The sequence below is a fragment of the Salmo trutta genome, chromosome 3, assembly GCF_901001165.1.
Source record: "Salmo trutta chromosome 3, fSalTru1.1, whole genome shotgun sequence".
NCBI lineage: Eukaryota > Metazoa > Chordata > Actinopteri > Salmoniformes > Salmonidae > Salmo > Salmo trutta.
In genome coordinates, this window is record NC_042959.1 from 17,793,961 (window position 1) to 17,812,477 (window position 18,517).

General features: G+C 41.0%; 1 protein-coding gene across 2 annotated transcripts in view; it reads left to right on the top strand.

The window, feature by feature from the left end:
* LOC115169682 (sideroflexin-5) overlaps positions 1-13,652 on the top strand; it is a 29,719-nt gene extending 16,067 nt beyond the window's left edge. For both annotated transcript variants that reach the window (XM_029725566.1, XM_029725574.1), the window contains 11 exons: positions 444-470; positions 612-666; positions 762-787; positions 1,064-1,117; positions 1,252-1,308; positions 2,442-2,507; positions 2,722-2,812; positions 11,939-12,054; positions 12,598-12,683; positions 12,964-13,081; positions 13,298-13,652. In XM_029725566.1, the coding sequence (XP_029581426.1) occupies positions 444-470; positions 612-666; positions 762-787; positions 1,064-1,117; positions 1,252-1,308; positions 2,442-2,507; positions 2,722-2,812; positions 11,939-12,054; positions 12,598-12,683; positions 12,964-13,081; positions 13,298-13,375 (774 nt within the window). In that variant the 3' untranslated portion in view covers positions 13,376-13,652. The remainder of the gene's footprint in view (positions 1-443; positions 471-611; positions 667-761; positions 788-1,063; positions 1,118-1,251; positions 1,309-2,441; positions 2,508-2,721; positions 2,813-11,938; positions 12,055-12,597; positions 12,684-12,963; positions 13,082-13,297) is intronic.
* The last annotated feature ends 4,865 nt before the right edge of the window (positions 13,653-18,517 follow it).

Consider the following 18,517-nt stretch of genomic DNA (forward strand, 5'->3'; position numbering starts at 1 on the left):
TGCACAATCCAGGTGTGCAAAGCTCTTAGTATCTTACCCAGAAAGACTCCCAAGCTGTAATCACTGCCAAAGGTGCTTCTACAAAGTATTTACTCAGCTGTGAGATATGAGATATTTGTGTATTTCATTTTCAATATATTAGCAACAGTTTCTAAAAACATTTTGTTCACTTTGTCATTATGGGGTATTGTGTGTAGATGGATGAGAGAATGTTTCATTTAATCCATTTTGAATTCAGACTGTAACACAACAAAATGTGGAGTAAGTCAAGGGGCATGTATACTTTCTGAAGGCACTGTACTATTCCAAAGAGGTTTTTTGTTTTCAAGCATATTGTTTATGACGCTTGCCATATGTAGTTGTAACATACTCCTTACATTCAGCAGCCCAACATTTTCCCTCACTGCTCTGAAATGACACAGCTGTTGTTTTTGACTCTCTAGCTATGGGAAGCCCAAAAGGTGAAGCAGGTAAGTTTTGGTCTGCTTTATATAAAGCAGTTTGACCCCATTTTGAGCCCATGTATTTATTGCCATACAGTACATTCCCCCTCTCCTCTTGGCAGCATGATGATGATGATGTTACACTCTATATCTCATATCTGAATGCAGGCCATCATTCATCCTGACACAGGAGAGAAGATTTTCATGCCTTTCCGAATGTCAGGTATGACTTCCGAATGAAAATTCTCGACAGAGTGAGTTTTTTATTTTGTTACTGGTCATTTTTACACTGATTTATATTATTTTGTATCTACACAGGTTATGTCCCATTTGGAACACCAATTGTAAGTCTTATATGAAATATTACTGTATTTCATATGTATCTATGGAAAGAATATTCAACTATGGCCATTTGTTTAATTATACATTGTCTTTACTGACTTCTTGGGGTAGATGGAAGCTTAGCTCTGGTCCAGGGTTTTAGTGTGCTTTACTGCACTTAGTAGATGAATGTGCGCTAACAACATGGACCAGAGCTAATGGAAGCCATCATTTTGTATCTGATAGAGACAATGTAAGAGCATAGTTGAACTATTGTCTCCCTATCTGGTGTCATCTAGGTTGTGGGCCTTCTTCTTCCAAATCAGACTGTGGTATCTACTATTTTCTGGCAGGTAAAGAAATGCCAAGACACCTTTTCAACAATAACCTTTTACCATATTGTTATTATCCACATTGGATATGCTCTCCTTCCCAGTTGGGTTAACTGATGTAATTGAATTTCACTGAATGTTTTTTCTCCTTTCAGTGGCTGAACCAAAGTCACAATGCCTGTGTCAACTACTCAAACCGCAATGCTACTAAGGTAGCGTATGATGTTGCTATGGTAGCGTATGATGTTGCTATGGTAGTGGCAGGATGTTGCTATGGTAGTGGCAGGATGTTGCTAAGGTAGTGGCAGGATGTTGCTAAGGTAGTGGCAGGATGTTGCTAAGGTAGCGGCAGGATGTTGCTAAGGTAGCGGCAGGATGTTGCTAAGGTAGCGGCAGGATGTTGCTAAGGTAGCGGCAGGATGTTGCTAAGGTAGCGGCAGGATGTTGCTAAGGTAGCGGCAGGATGTTGCTAAGGTAGCGGCAGGATGTTGCTAAGGTAGCGGCAGGATGTTGCTGCTAAGGTAGCGGCAGGATGTTGCTGCTAAGGTAGCGGCAGGATGTTGCTGCTAAGGTAGCGGCAGGATGTTGCTGCTAAGGTAGCGGCAGGATGTTGCTGCTAAGGTAGCGTATGAGAGGATAATGGATATTGTTTACGGCTTGATTCCCAGAAAAGCTATTAAATTACAGTTCTGTGTAAGTGTTTTTGGTCCACAGACTGTGCTGCTCAATAGCAACTAGCACTGCACCTCCTCCATCTGGTACTGTAGATTTCCTTCAATATGTGGTTATCAATAAAACATCCCAATACGTTTGATTTGGCTGCTGGGGGGCAAGGAGAACCCCAGCTCAGCTAAAACCATTGACAAGTACGTTCCGTTTTCAAGGGATTGTTAAATAAATGTTAACTATTTTGTTGTATTATCATCACCTCTTGAAGAGCATAGTCAGAACTACACATTTCAGATTATTCAATGCAAAACAATTGTGCACTTTTAGTTCCATCATCAAAGTTATACAGCAATTAACTTCTCCCCAGCAGGCAAATCGAACTCTGCACCTTATTGTGATGTATTAATAATGACCTATTTAACCATGGGTCATGTTCATTAGGCCCAAACAGAATAAAATTTACTGAAACAGCGAGGGATTACCTGGACTTGCAATAAGAAATGTTTTGCTACGGTTTGCCCCCCCCCCCCAAAAAAGTGTTTTTCACATATGGCTGATGTCGAAGTGTCCATTTTCTATTTAGAGTTTTGGTATTCAAGGCAATGATTTTAGCCAGCGTTAGACTTATGTGAGAGGCTGTGAAATACTAAGTCATTCATGTTGTTGTTCATATTAGCCTACACCAACATCCAAGTTTCTTCAAGGTTACTTCGGAGCTGTGACCAGTGCTGTCTCCCTTGCGGTCAGTTGTTGATTATTATACATTTCTGGTAATTAATATTCAGTCTCAGAGCAGGGATTCTGTCCTGCCTATTTGTGTTATATGTAATAACATAGGTGCTACAAGTTAAATGGGTTTAAGTTTCAAAGTTTATTTGCCACATGCATAGGATACGACAGTGTAAAACAGTACACATTTAGTTGAGCGTTTATCCTAAAGTTTGTGCTGTGTTTAGGTGGGACTGAATGTACTGATTCAGAGAGCCAACAGGTTGAGTCCAGCAACCCAAATAATCATACAGAGACTCATCCCTTTCCCAGCTGTGGGTATGTATTCATAAATAATGATTTATTAAGTGATTATCATGACAGTATTAATGTGAAAATCTAGACTGATTAAAACACCCATTTACCACAATGTAATATGAGCTACAGGTGCAAATAAATACTGCCATTACGTTTGGGTTCATTCTCTGTCCTCTCCTGTATGTAGGTCTCCCCCTTTGCATCCCCCACATGGATAAATCACCTTTAACAAGAGCTGCAAATAAACTGGTGTCAGAGGAGGCAGAGTTTTGCAGGCTTATAAAATGTCCTTGCTGATGTTTTGCTGCTGACTTCTACTCAAAAGGGATGGATCAAAATTTACAGAAGGGTTACCTAGAAGATAATGGGGGAGGGTCATGCTTTTTTCAGTTAAGGGGAAGGTAAAACTTTTTTTTTTAATCTAGTCCAGGGATGGTCATGTAATTTGTTATTGATGACATTTCTATATTTCTCAGTGTTTTAGAATTAGTTGCTTATTAGGCTACATATCGATGTGTCCCCGATGCCACCCCTCATCTCTGATTCTCCGCTGGGCGTGCAATATCAAGTGTCTATAGAATATTTAGTTGTGGTCTCAATCAAATGATCCATAGGCTATAGACTATATACTGCGAAGTGCATGCTCAGAGCAAAGTTATATTTCTAAGATAGCTGCTGGGATGGTGTAAATACAACTAGGCTGCATTACACATTGCAATGAATATTCCAACCCTGAGCCCCGGCCTGCTCTGCTGTTGCTGATCAAAAACTGTGTTGTGTGCTGCCTAACCAATGGCTGTGCTGTGTAGGCCTACGATGGCAGTTCAGGAAGAGAGTCAAAAGCTTCTTTCCAAAACTAATATTTGATTAGACCAACAGAGCACACATTTTTTTTTATCTTGCGTCGTGTACTAGCCTATGTTCTGTTCAGTTTGAGAAGGAGAACATGGAGATGAGGAGGAGGTGGACCAGAGGTCAACTTTGATAGATTTGATTAAAAATAATGTTTATTGCCCATGATGTATTTATCAGAGTTATTGACCTCAAAATAAGCCAGGTTCAGAACAAGCCTCATTATCTATAGAAATATATTCTCAGTATTACCCAAGAACAAGGAGGTCTTGAGGTTTTAGATTTCAATACTTTAAATAATACATTTTAATATTTATTTTTTAAAACTTTTTTTTACCCCTTTTGCTCCCCAATTTCGTGGTATCCAATTGGTAGTTTGTCTTGGCCCATCGCTGCAACTCCCGTACGGACTCGGGAGAGGCGAAGGTCGAGAGCCATGCGTCTTACAAAACACGACCCTGCCAAGCTGCACTGCTTCTTGACACATGGTTCGCTTAACCCGGAAGCTAGCCGCACCGTACAACTGGCGACCGTGTCAGCGTGTATGTGCCTGGCCCGCCACAGGAGTCGCTAGAGCGCGATGGGACAAAGACATCTCGGCCGGCCAAACCCTCCCCTAACCCGGACAAAGCTGGGCCAATTGTGCGTCGCCTAATTGGTCTCCCGGTCACGGCCGGCTGCAACACAGCCCGGGATCAAACCCAGATCTGTAGTGACGCCTCAAGCAATGCAGTGCCTTAGACAGCTGCGCCACCCAGGACAGTATTTGGAATGTCTTCCCTAAGTATTTATTTGACTCTGGTGGTGGTTTAGAATTTCTGCTTCCGTGTAATTTCGATGTTTATAAAATCCCAATAAAATTGGCCAAATTTCATAAGCAGGCACTTTTAGCATGGATGTTGGTGTATAAACATAATTGTCCCCCACACAGATACTTTCTATGGAACAACAAAGATCAAAAATACGTTTTTTTTTTCGGAACTGGTTTGAGAATACATTTATTTTGGTTGGTCAGTTACTGAATGAGGATGGATATCTGCTCTCATATGGGGAATTTCTTGATAAGTTTAGAATTCCAATAACCCAGAGAGAATATACAACAACATAAAAAATTATGCGACTCCAATATATTTATTTTTTCTCTGGTTGGTGTAACAGATTTACATTCAAATATATTCATTGGCAATATTAACATCCTCAAAGATAAATGTAGTAATGAATAGATTAGTTATATTGTTTGTGATACTTCATTTCCCTCAGCAAGATATTTTCGGTCAAATAACTTGCTAAAATTGCTAACAAATATTGTATCAGTAACAAGGTAAAGGATGTTTCATTTAAAATGTTATAGAATTTATCCTGTGAAACATGTTTTGGAAAGATTCAAGTTGTGATTTCTTTGGAATGGAGAAGGAGACCATTATTTGTTTTTACCTGTATTTATAGTATACTTTTTTGGGATTGACATACAGAACTTTGTTACAAAGAAAACAGGACAGGTTGTACAATTTAATGATTTTGATATGATTTATTTCAGAAATTCTGACTGATGAAGATATTTAATTGAACTGCTAATAATATAAGGTAGATTTAATATTCACAAATGCAAATGGTCTAATTCAGAAAAAAACTTTTTGTTCACTTTAAAATTGAATTTAAACATATTTAAAAAAAAAAAAAGGCAATTAAAACTTTTATTCTTAATGAATATGTTTGATAGTTTAGGATTCCTGGCAATGTAAATAGTTTGTATGTATGCTTGTTTGCATGTAACTATTCCTCTTTTGATTGTTTAAATTTGTTTTTTAATAAAAAAATAATAATAATAAGTTAAAAAAAAAATCTAAATATTGCAGTGGTGGAACCCCCCCCCCCCCCAACATATGTAATATATATTTACAAGGGGGGGGGGTTCACCATTGCTATATATATATATATATATATATATATATATATACTGCTCAAGAAATAAAGGGAACACTTAAACAACACAATGTAACTCCGAGTCAATCACACTTCTGTGAAATCAAACTGTCCACTTAGGAAGCAACACTGATGGACAATAAATTTCACATGCTGTTGTGCAAATGGAATAGAGAGCTGTGGCAAGAAGGTTTGCTGTGTCTGTCAGCGTAGTGTCCAGAGCATGGAGGCGCTACCAGGAGACAGGCCAGTACATCAGGAGACGTGGAGGAGGCCGTAGGAGGGTGGCATTTCTTTGGGGGGCCGCACAGCCCTCCATGTGCTCGCCAGAGGTAGCCTGACTGCCATTAGGTACTGAGATGAGATCCTCAGACCCCTTGTGAGACCATATGCTGGTGCGGTTGGCCCTGGGTTCCTCCTAATGCAAGACAATGCTCGACCTCATGTGGCTGGAGTGTGTCAGCAGTTCCTGCAAGAGGAAGGCATTGATGCTATAGACTGGCCTGCCCGTTCCCCAGACCTGAATCCAATTGAGCACATCTGGGACATCAAGTCTCGCTCCATCCACCAACGCCACGTTGCACCACAGACTGCCCAGGAGTTGGCGGATGCTTTAGTCCAGGTCTGGGAGGAGCTCCCTCAGGAGACCATCCGCCACCTCCTGTAGGGAGGTCATACAGGCACGTGGAGGCCACACACACTACTGAGCCTCATTTTGACTTATTTTAAGGACATTACATCAAAGTTGGATCAGCCTGTAGAGTGATTTTCCACTTTAATTTTGAGTGTGACTCCAAATCCAGACCTCCATGGGTTGATAAATTGGATTTCCATTGATTATTTTTGTGTGATTTTGTTGTCAGAACATTCAACTATGTAAAGGAAAAAGTCTTTAATAAGATTATTTCATTCATTCAGATCTAGGATGTGTTATTTTAGTGTTCCCTTTATTTTTTTGAGCAGTATATACACACACACACACACACACACACACTAGAGGTCGACCGATTTATGATTTTTCAATGCCGATACCGATTATTGGAGGACCCCAAAAAAAACTTCATCGGCCGATTTAAAAAAAAAATATATATATATATATATATATATATATTTATTTATTTTTTATTCGTAATAATGACAATTACAACAATACTGAATGAACACTTATTTTAACTTAATACATCAATAAAATCTATTTAGCCTCAAATAAATAATGAAACATGTTCAATTTGGTTAAAATAATGCAAAAACAAGGTGTTGGAGAAGAAAGTAAAAGTGCAATATGTGCCATGTAAGAAAGCTAACGTTTAAGTTCCTTGCTCAGAACATGAGAACATATGAAAGCTGGTGGTTCCTTTTAACATGAGTCTTCAGTATTCCCAGGTAAGAAGTTTTAGGTTGTAGTTATAATAGGAATTATAGGACTATTTCTCTCTATACGATTTGTATTTCATATACCTTTGACTATTGGATGTTCTAATAGGCACTTTAGTATTGCCAGTGTAACAGTATAGCTTCCGGCCCTCTCCTCGCTCCTAACTGGGCTCGAACCAGGAACACATCGACAACAGCCACCCTCGAAGCAGTGTTACCCATGCAGAGCAAGGGGAACAACTACTCCAAGTCTCAGAGCGAGTGACGTTTGAAACGCTATTAGCGCGCACCCCGCTAACTAGCTAGCCATTTCACATCGGTTACACCAGCCTAATCTCAGGATTTGACAGGCTTGAAGTCATAAACGGCGCAATCAATGCTTGAAGCATTGCGAAGAGCTGCTGGCAAAACGCACGAAAGTGCTGTTTGAATGAATGCTTACGAGCCTGCTGGTGCCTACCACCGCTCAGTCAGACTGCTCTGTCAAATATGAAATCAGAGACTTAAGTATAATATAATAAACACACAGAAATACGAGCCTTAGGTCATTAATATGGCCGAATCCGGAAACTATCATCTCGAAAACAAAACATTTATTCTTTCAGTGAAATACGGAACCGTTCCGTATTTTATCTAACGGGTGGCATCCCTAAGTCTAAATATTCCTGATACATTGCACAACCTTCAATGTCATGTCATAATTACGTAAAATTCTGGCAAATTAGTTCGCAACGAGCCAGCCGGCCCAAACTGCTGCATATACCCTGACTCTGTTGCAAGAGGTGACACATTTTCCCTAGTTAAAAGAAATTCATGTTAGCAGGCAATATTAACTAAATATGCAGGTTTAAAAATATATACTTGTGTATTGATTTTAAGAAAGACATTGATGTTTATGGTTAGGTACACGTTGGAGCAACGACAGTCCTTTTTCGCGAATGCGCACCGCATCGATTATATGCAACGCAAGACAGGCTAGATAACTCCACATTGATGATAATACTAGTTTAACTAGTGATTATGATTCATTGATTGTTTTTTATAAGATAAGTTACTGCTAGCTAGCAACTTACCTTGGCTTCTTACTGCATTCGCGTAACAGTCAGGCTCCTCGTGGAGTGCAATGTAAAGCAGGTGGTTAGAACGTTGGACTAGTTAACCGTAAGGTTGCAAGATTGAATCCCCGAGCTGACAAGGTAAAAATCTGTTGTTCTGCCCCTGAACATGGCAGTTAACCCACCGTTCCTAGGCCGTCATTGAAAATAAGAATGTGTTCTTAACTGACTTGCCTAGTTAAATAAAGGTGTAAAAAAATTAGCGGCAAATCGGTGTCCAAAAATACCCATGTCCGATTGTTATTAAAACTTGAAATCGGCCCTAATTAATCGGCTATTCCGATTAATCGGTCGACCTCTAATATATATATACACATACAGTTGAAGTCGGAAGTTTACATACACCTTAGCCAAATACATTTAAACTCAGTTTTTCACCATTCCTGACATTTAATCCTAGTAAAAACTCCCTGTCTTAGTTACGATCACCACTATATTTTAAGAATGTGAAATGTCAGAATAATAGAGAGAATGATTTATTTCAGCTTTTATTTCATTCATCACATTCCCAGTGGGTCAGAAGTTTACATACACTAAATTAGTATTTGGTAGCATTGCCTTTAAATTGTTTAACTTTGGTCAAACATTTCGGGTAGCCTTCCACAATCTTCCCACAATAAGTTGGGTGAATTTTGGCCCATTCCTCCTGACAGAGCTGGTGTAACTGAGTCAGGTTTGGAGGCCTCCTTGCTCGCACATGCTTTTTCAGTGCTGCCCATAAATGTTCTATAGGATTGAGGTCAGGGCTTTGTGATGGCCACTCCAAAACCTTGACTTTGTTGTCCTTAAGCCATTTTGCCACAACTTTGGAAGTATGCTTGGTGTCATTGTCCATTTGGAAGACCCATTTGCGACCAAGCTTTAACTTCCTGACTGATGTCTTGAGATGTTGCTTCAATATATCCACATAATTTTTCTTCCTCATGATGCCATCTATTTTGTGAAGTGCACCAGTCCCTCCTGCAGCAAAGCACCCCCACAACATGATGCTGCCACCCCTGTGCTTTACGGTTGGGATGGTGTTCTTCAGCTTGCAAGCCTCCCCCCTTTTCCTCCAAACATAACGATGGTCATTATGGCCAAACAGTTCTATTTTTGTTTCATCAGACCAGAGGACATTTCTACAAAAAGTATGATCTTTGTCCCCATGTGCAGTTGCAAACATGTGGTCTGGCTTTTTTATGGCGGTTTTGGAGCACTGCATTCTTCCTTGCTGAACGACCTTTCAGTTTATATTGATATAGGACTCGTTTTACTGTGGATATAGATACTTTTGTACCTGTTTCCTCCAGCATCTTCACAAGGTCCTTTGCTGTTGTTCTGGGATTGATTTTCATTTTTCGCACCAAAGTTCATCTCTAGGAGACAGAACTCGTCTCCTTCCTGAGCGGTATGACGGCTGTGCGGTACCATGGTGTTTATACTTGCGTACTATTGTTTGTACAGATGAACATGGTACCTTCAGGCGTTTGGAAATTGCTCCCAAGGATGAACCAGACTTGTGGAAGTCTCCAATTTTTTTTTCTGAGGTCTTGGCTGATTTTCTTTAGATTTTTCCCATGATGTCAAGCAAAGAGGCACTGAGTTTGAAGGTAGGCCTTGAAATGCATCCACAGGTACACCTCCAATTGACTCAAATGATGTCAATTTGAAGCTTCTAAAGCCATGACATAATTTTCTGGAATTTTCCGAGCTGTGTAAAGGCACATTCAACCTAGTGTATGTAAACTTCTGACCCACTGGAATTGTGATACAGTGAAATAATCTGTCTGTAAAAAATTGTTGGAAAAATGTATTGTGTCATGCACAAAGTAGATGTCCTAACCGACTTGCCAAAACTATAGTTTGTTAACAAGAAATATGTGGACTGGTTGAAAAATGATTTTTATTGACTCCAACCTAAGTGTATGTAAACTTCTGACTTCAACTGTATATATTTAAATATATGCCAGATGCTAGTAACTTACATTGTGGTTCTGAACCTTGAAGCAGCAGCCACAGCACAATCAATCGGCAAATTCGAGTAGGCATAATTCATTCAACAGCCCTCATTTTAATTACACTTTACTACCATCAAGATGGCTTTGTGTTGGAGCCTATTTATTCCTATTTAAGAAATAAGAGGTAGGCCTATCTGTTTGAATGACAAAATTAGGCTATAGGCTGCTATATCCTTCACCCACCATGCACTCCTTAAATAGCCTACCTTCGTGTCAGTGAAGGGCTGTTAAGTTTAAACCAAGACTCGAATTGAGGGGGTATGAGAGGGTATGCCATAGGCCTACCTTTTATTAAAGAAAATGGCGAAAATCACAGAACTACCCCTTGTTAGCTTACATTTTGAAGAAAATAAATGGATTTATAGGAGAGCTTTGGTCCGTGTTGCTTTATGCTAGAAAGCCCGTGACTCCAATGCATATGGGGATATCATTGTTTCGTTTGTTTGACATTTAAAGGCTGAGCTACAACCTTCTATAGCCGAGGAGACAAAACATGTACTTTGCTTGGGAAGTAATCTATTTCTGTCACTATCAATTAATTAAGCTATTCACGTTCTGTAGAACAGAAGCTATTTAAACTCAGACAGCTTTTAGAGAAACATTTGTGACCTTCTCTCATTGGGTTAGGCCACAAAAGAAGAGTAGCCAGCAGTTAAAGCTTACATTTTTCTGCGTCGTTAGGTCTACTCTGCCTGGGGTGGAAAGGTAGGCCTAGCTTTTGAAAGATTCCCAATGACGTCTCAGATTTAATTATTTGCAAACGGACAGTTTCGTTGCAAACAAGGCACGCTGATTTGGGCTCCCGAGTGGCACAATGGTCTAGGGCACTGCATCTCAGTGCAAGAGGCGTCACTATAGTACCTGGTTCAATTCCAGGCCGCATCACATCCGGCCATGATTGGGAGTCCCATAGGGCGGCGTTGTCCGGGTTTGGCCGGAGTAGGCCGTCATTGTAAATATGTTGTTCTTAACTGACTTGCCTAGTTAAATTTAGCCTGTAATTTCAGTAATTTGTGTGGTATAAAAAAACATTCTGATATGTACCATGATGTGGAATTGCATGAAATGTTTATAAAAGGCACTTTTTTGTTGGACCTGCAAACATGTTGATATAGTAAAATCATTACATTAATCTAAAGGAGATCTTTCCACCCCTACTCTTGGTCTGCGGACCCACAATCTTATGGTCCTCCAGCCCTCTGCTCTATCAAAATGTCTGTGTTGCCATGTAATGCTTACTGGATGAAGAACAGTTTCATAACCTGCACATCTAAGGCTCTGGTCTATCCAAGATGGATAGACATGTTTTCTGCTATCCACTTTGTTTTAGTTATTATTTTGGGTATAGGGGATGGTCACTTGTTTTTTTTCGAATGTTCAGGGAGAGTTTCTGTAAAATATATTTTGCTGAAGGGAGGGCCATCCATTTTCATTTCAGAGAAGCCCGATTTTTCTCCATGTAACCCTTTTATTATAAATAACGTTCACTCCCTAAGCTTTGTGTGGTTAGCATTGTGTAGCTAATAGCTATCCTCCTACCTAGATCGCTGTTCAATGTTGACAAGGTTATACTGTAAGCTCTCACTAGTTGTACATGTGAAACCTATGTCCTTACTGAGGGCTGGTCAATAGAAATCACTTGCTGAAGTGGAATCCTCCAAACAAATGAATGTGAAATGTACGCGTTGGCCCTGTTGGAATGCTCTTAAAATGCATCTATACTTCCTTCACTTTTTAAAGTAGTCTAGTCGTTGGAATAGTGATTACTTCAAGGATGGAAGGGAGGAAAGACACATTTTTACAGTCTTTAAACAGGTAGGTCTCAATGTCAGCTGAATGGTATGCAGCGGCACTTTCACAACCAGTCTTCTCCACTTCCTCAGCCAGTGCCAACATTTGCAATGTGGGCCTCATGAGGCACAATGAGCTGTCGGAGGGCATCGACGTGCTGGACGGAAATGGGAACGTGGTGGGCTCCTCAAAGATTGCTGCCAAACATGTGAGTGGCTGGCCATCGGAACTCACACTAGCCTGTATAAAAACACTGTTTCCTTCCTGGCCATGAAATGTATGAAATCATTCCACAAAAACTGACTGGCTAGCTAACTATCAAACATACTGTGCAGATATATCAAATGCAATATTTTACCAAATTTGAGGGGTCTTTAGACGGAAAGATACCAAGATGGCCGTCCTGTTATCACATTGTCGATATGCCTATTACCAGTCTAGTGTTTTATTTGATGTGTTCCTGACAAAATATGTTGTCTGTAAACTGTTAATATTGTATATTCAATGCGAAATGTGTATTTTTGTGTGGAGAATCCGTTTCTGAATAGTCTGTCCACTACTGAAGTCAGTATGATTCATCATATGAGGTTGAATAAACAACAGGCTTATTTGATTTGTTATTAGTCTAACATATTTATACCTTTTTCCACATATGCCATATCCTTCTAATCTCATGGGAGGGGGAATTTTATCCAACACATTGCAATATTTTGAATTGAATCATGTGCAGAATATTTTTCTCCCCCCCCAGGCAATTATGGAAACTGCCTTTACCAGAGTGGTCCTCCCGATGCCAATCTTTGTCCTTCCTCCCATCATCATGTCCTACCTAGAAAAGTATGTCATGCTTCTAGATGGGTCAGAAATATTTAGTGTACTGCCTTGTCAAGTCCCTGCATTAATGTCAGGCTAGTATCAGTTGAGATACCTAAAGCCTGAGAAACGGGGTCCTGGATAGGACAATGTTTATTACAGATCAACAGTCTGTGGCATACATTTTTTTGTCTTGTTGACAATTACTATTGGAATCGTGTGTAAGAAATATTGTATTGGTGTTGAGATTGTACTCCATACAAATGGCAATATCAAAATGTGTGCTTCCCTTCATGTCTGTTAGACTTCCATTCCTGCTTACGAATCGGAGGCTGTTGCTGCCCATCCACAGCCTGGTGTGTCTGGCTACCTTCAGCCTCTCGCTGCCCCTGGCCATCAGCCTATTCCCACAGATGTCTCAGGTACTACTGCTGCTGCTATCCCTGGAGGCTGCCTGGAAAGCTGGGGAGGAATTCACCTCACACACACTTCACTTGTCATTTCCTTCTTCACTTGTAATTAAGAACGAACTACAAAGGTTTTGGGTTTGGAGGTACTGTGAAGGGCTATTAGGTGTTGCAGAGGGCTGGTAGGTGTATTGTGTACTTACTTCTCTTTCTCTGGTTCAATGTCAATAGATTGAGGTGTCTAAGCTTGAGCCTGAGATTGCCATGGCAACCAATAGCAAGGTGGTGACCTACAACAAGGGACTGTGATGACCGTCCTGAGAACAGCGATTCAAATGAGCCTCCTTTTTGATTGGCTGTCACGGACACTCCAGTTTCCCCACTAATCGATTGGCGGAAGGGAAGCTGATCCTAGATCTGTACCTATGGGACGCTTCACCCCAGAGCGCTCTCTCCCATAGCCTAATATGGTAACAGGTCCAGACACTTTCTGCTGCATTAATATAGTGTAACATATATTATCATGTGCTGTCTTAACCAATGGTTTTAATACAACATATAAAAAAAATGGTTTTATTGTCACTTACACCAGAGAGGTGCAGTGAATTGTGTTGTTTTACAGGGTCAGCCATACCAGTCCAGCACCCCTGGAGCATATTAGGGTTAAGTGCCTTGCTCAAGGGCACATCTGCAGACTTTTTTACCTTTCAGTTACTGATCCAACACTAACCGCTAGGCTACCTGCCACCTATGAGGCCAATCAGTAATGACTGAGGAAGTTAAGGAAATAATAGACTAATAATATATTATGATGGAACTTTATAATGTTATGCCTATACCAGCTATTTTACAATTAGTGGTGCTGATCAACCCATTTGTCTTTAACTTTAATATGAAATGTGTTTTTATTGTTCACCCAAACTGCTGTAGTTTCAATGTTTGTGGGAGGACATACAGTTGAAGTCGGAAGTTTACATACACCTTAGCCAAATACATTTAAACTCGGTTTTTCACAATTCCTGACATTTAATCCGAGTAAAAATTCACTGTCTTAGGTCAGTTAAGATCACCACTTTATTTAAAGAATGTGACATGTCAGAATAATAGGAGGGAAAATTATTTCTTTCAGATTTTATTTCTTTCATCACATTCCCAGTGGGTCAGAAGTTTACATACACTCAATTAGTATTTGGTAGCATGGCCTTTAAATTGTTTAACTTTGGTCAAACATTTCGGGTAGCCTTCCACAAGCTTCCTAGAATAAGTTGGGTGAATTTTGGCCCATTTCCTTCTGACAGAGCTGGTGTAACTGAGTCAGATTTGTAGGCCTCCTTGCTCGCACATACTTTTTCAGTTCTGCCCACAAAGTTTCTATTGGATTGAGGTCAGGGCTTTGTGATGGTCACTCCCAATACCTTGACTTTGCTGTCCTTAAGTCATTTTGTCACAACTTTGGAAGTATGCTTGGCGTCATTGTCCATTTGGAAGACCCATTTGCGACCAAGCTTCAACTTCCTGACTGATATATTGAAGCAACATCTCAAGACATCTACATAATTTTTCTTCCTCATGATGCCATCTATTTTGTGAAGTGCACCACTCCCTCCTGCAGCAAAGCATCCCCACAACATGATGCTTCCACCCCTGTGCTTCACGGTTGGGATGTTGTTCTTCGGCTTGCAAGCCTCCCCCTTTTCCTCCAAACATAACGATGGTCACTATGGCCAAACAGTTCTATTTTTGTTTCATCAGACCAGAGGACATTTCTCCAAAAAGTACGATCTTTGTCCCCATGTGCAGCTGCAAACCGTAGTCTGGCTTTTTTATGGCGGTTTTGGAGCAGTGGTTTCTTCCTTGCTGAGCGGATTTCAGGTTACGCCGATTTATAGGACTCGTTTTACTGTGGATATAGATGGTTTTGTACTTGTTTCCTACAGCATCTTCACAAGGTCCTTTGCTGTTGTTCTGGGATTGATTTGCACTTTTCACACCAAAGTACGTTCATCTCTAGGAGACAGAACTCGTCTCCTTCCTGAGTGGTAAGAGGGCTGCGTGGTCCCATGGTGTTTATACTTGCATACTGTTGTTTGTACAGATGAACATGGTACCTTCAGGTGTTTGGAAATTGCTCCCAAGGATGAACCAGACTTGTGGAGGTCTACAATTTCTTTTGAGGTCTTGGCTGATTTCTTTTCATTTTCCCATGATGTCAAGCAAAGAGGCACTGAGTTTGAAGGTAGGCCTTGAAATGCATCCACAGGTATACCTCCAGTTGACTCAAATGATGTCAATTAGCCTATCAGAAGCATCTAAAGCCATGACATAATTTTCTGGAATTTTCCAAGCTGTTTAAAGGCACAGTCAACTTAGTGTATGTACATTTATGACTTATAAGTGAAATAATCTGTCTGTAAACAATTGTTGGAAAAATTACTTGTGTCCTGCACAAAGTAGATGTCCTAACCGACTTGCCAATGCTATAGTTTGTTAACAAGAAAATTGTGGACTGGTTGAATCACTTAGGTTGGAGTCATTAAAACTTGTTTATGTAATCTTCCGACTTCAACTGTACATGTACTGACATCAAACATTTTTGGGATTTTTCTGAATTATTTTGTATTTTTTAAATCAAGAGTTTTACAAGCATATCAATCAGTGTTGAGTGATAGATCCTGATTGGCTGTTAATGTCTTATGATGCCCCATATAATGTTAAAAAGTAGGCTAGGCTACGCTACATATCAGGCTACGCTACTCAGTAGACTAGACTATGCTACACAGTAGCCATGCTATGCTACACAGTAGGCTAGGCTACGCTACACAGTAGGCTAGGCTACACAGTAGGCTACTTGATTCTGATGGAAAGATTAACAAAGAGGACCCTGTTCAGAAACAGCCTGTAGCCTCTACACCCTGCCCTAGCCTCTACACCCTGCCCTAGCCTCTACACCCTGCACTAGCCTCTACACCCTGTCCTACAAGCTACTGTTGAATCCCAGTTCTCCTCCCTAAGTGTACACCAGCATGGATTTAAAAGCACTGGATTGGTGTAAGCGTTGGCTGGAGGATGTTTCTGCCACTATGATGGATAATGTGCAACTGCACGCTTCGGGAGAAGGGTGGAGAATTGGGATGCAGCTTAGGTCTGTTTCTTGACAAGGCCCATTCTAGGACATTCTAGAGGAAAGTCTGTTTGTGGACCATGGTTGCTAAAAAAAAAAGTTTTATATTCTACGTTTTACATTTTTATACATTTTACATTTACGTTTACGTCATTTAGCAGACGCTCTTATCCAGAGCGACTTACAAATTGGTGCATTCACCTTATGATATCCAGTGGAACAACCACTTTACAATAGTACATCTATATCTTTTTTGGGGGGGAGGGTAGGGGGGTTAGAAGGATTACTTAATCCTATCCCAGGTATTCCTTACATTCCCCTTTTAAATGATCATAGTATGAGAAATGGTACAATACAGCATTGACTGATCGAATAACTTAAATAACTGGTGAATAACTTATTTTTGCACAGTAAAATGTTTGTGTGTGTGTGTATATGTAACCGATGTGAAATGGCTAGTTAGTTAGCGGTGGTGCGCGCTAATAGCTTTTCAATCGGTGACGTCACTCTCTCTGAGACTTGAAGTAGGGTTTCCCCTTGCGTTGCAAGGGCCGCGGCTTTTGTGGCGCGATGGGTAACGATGCTTCGTGGGTGTCAGTTGTTGATGTGTGCAAGGGTTCCTGGTTCGAGCCCGGGTTGGGGCGAAGAGAGGGACGGAGCCTACACTGTTACATTGATGCTGTTGACCCGGATCATTGGTTGCTGCGGAAAAGGAGGAGGTCAAAGGGGGGGTGAGTGTAACCGATGTGAAATGGCTAGTTAGTTAGCGGTGGTGCGCGCTAATAGTGTTTCAATCGGTGACGTCACTCTCTCTGAGACTTGAAGGGCCGCGGCTTTTGTGGCGCGATGGGTAACGATGCTTTGTGGGGTGTCAGTTGTTGATGTGTGCAAGGGTCCCTGGTTCGAGCCCGGGTTGGGGCGAAGAGAGGGACGGAACCTACACTGTTACATATATATAATAACATTATTACCAGAATATATTGTACTAACCAATGTGTGTTATCCACATCCTCTTGTACATACAGTGCATTCGGGAAGTATTCAGACCCCTTCACTTTTTCCACATTTTGTAATGTTACAGCCTTGTTCTAAAATTGATTCAATTGCTTTTTCACCTCATATACACACTACCCCATAATGACAAGGCAAAAAAATGTTTTTTAGAAATTTTGCAAGTGTATTACAAATAAAAACCTTAAATATTACATTTATGGAAGTATTTCGACCCTTTACTCAGTACTTTGTTGAAGCACCTTTGGCAGCGATTACAGCCTTGAGTATTATTGGGTATGACGCTACAAGCTTGGCACACCTGTATTTGGGGAGTTTCTCCCATTTTTCTCTGCAGATCCTCAAGCTCTGTCAGGTTGGCTGGTGAGTGTCGCTGCACAGCTATTTTCAGGTCTCTCCAGAGATGTTCAATCGGGTTCAAGTCGGGCTCTGTCTGGGCCACTCAAAGACATTCAGACTTGTCCCGAAGCCACTCGTGTTGTCTTGGCTATATGCTTAGGGTCATTGTCCTGTTGGAAGGTGAACATTCCGCCCCTGTCTGAGGTCCTGAGCGCTCTGGATCTGGTTTTCATCAAGGATCTCTCTGTACTTTTCTCTGTTCATCTTTCCCTCGATCCTAACTAGTCTCCCAGTCCCTGCCTCTGAAAGACATCCCCACAGCATGATGCTGCCACCACCATGCTTCACCATAGGGATGGTGCCAGGTTTCCTCCAGACGTGACGCTTGGCATTCAGGCCAAAGAGTTCAATCTTGGTTTCATCAGACCAGAGAATCTTGTTTTTCATGGTATGAGAGTCTTTAGGTGCCTTTTGGCAAACTGCAAGCTGGCTGTCATGTGCCTTTTACAGAGTAGTGGCTTCCGTCTGGCCACTCTACCATAAAGGCCTGATTGGTGGAGTGCTGCAAGGTTTTCCCATCTCCACAGAAGAACTCTGGAGCTCTGTCAGAGTGACCATCAGGTTTTTGTCACCTCCCTGACCAAGGCCCTTCTCCCCCGATGGCTCAGCTGCCCAGAGGCCAGCTCTAGGAAGAGTCTCGGTGGTTCCAAACTGCTTCCATTTAAGAATGATGGAGGCCACTATGTTCTTGGGGACCTTCAATGCTGAAGACATTTTATGGTACCCTTCCCCAGATCTGTGCCTTGACACAATCCTGTCTCGGAGCTCTACGGACAATTCCTTCGACCTCATGGTTTGGTTTTTGCTCTGACTTGCACTGTCAACTGTGGGACCTTATATACGCAAGTGTGTGCCTTGTCCAATCAATTGAATTTACAACAGTTGGACTCCAATCAAGTAGAAACATCTCAAGGATGGTC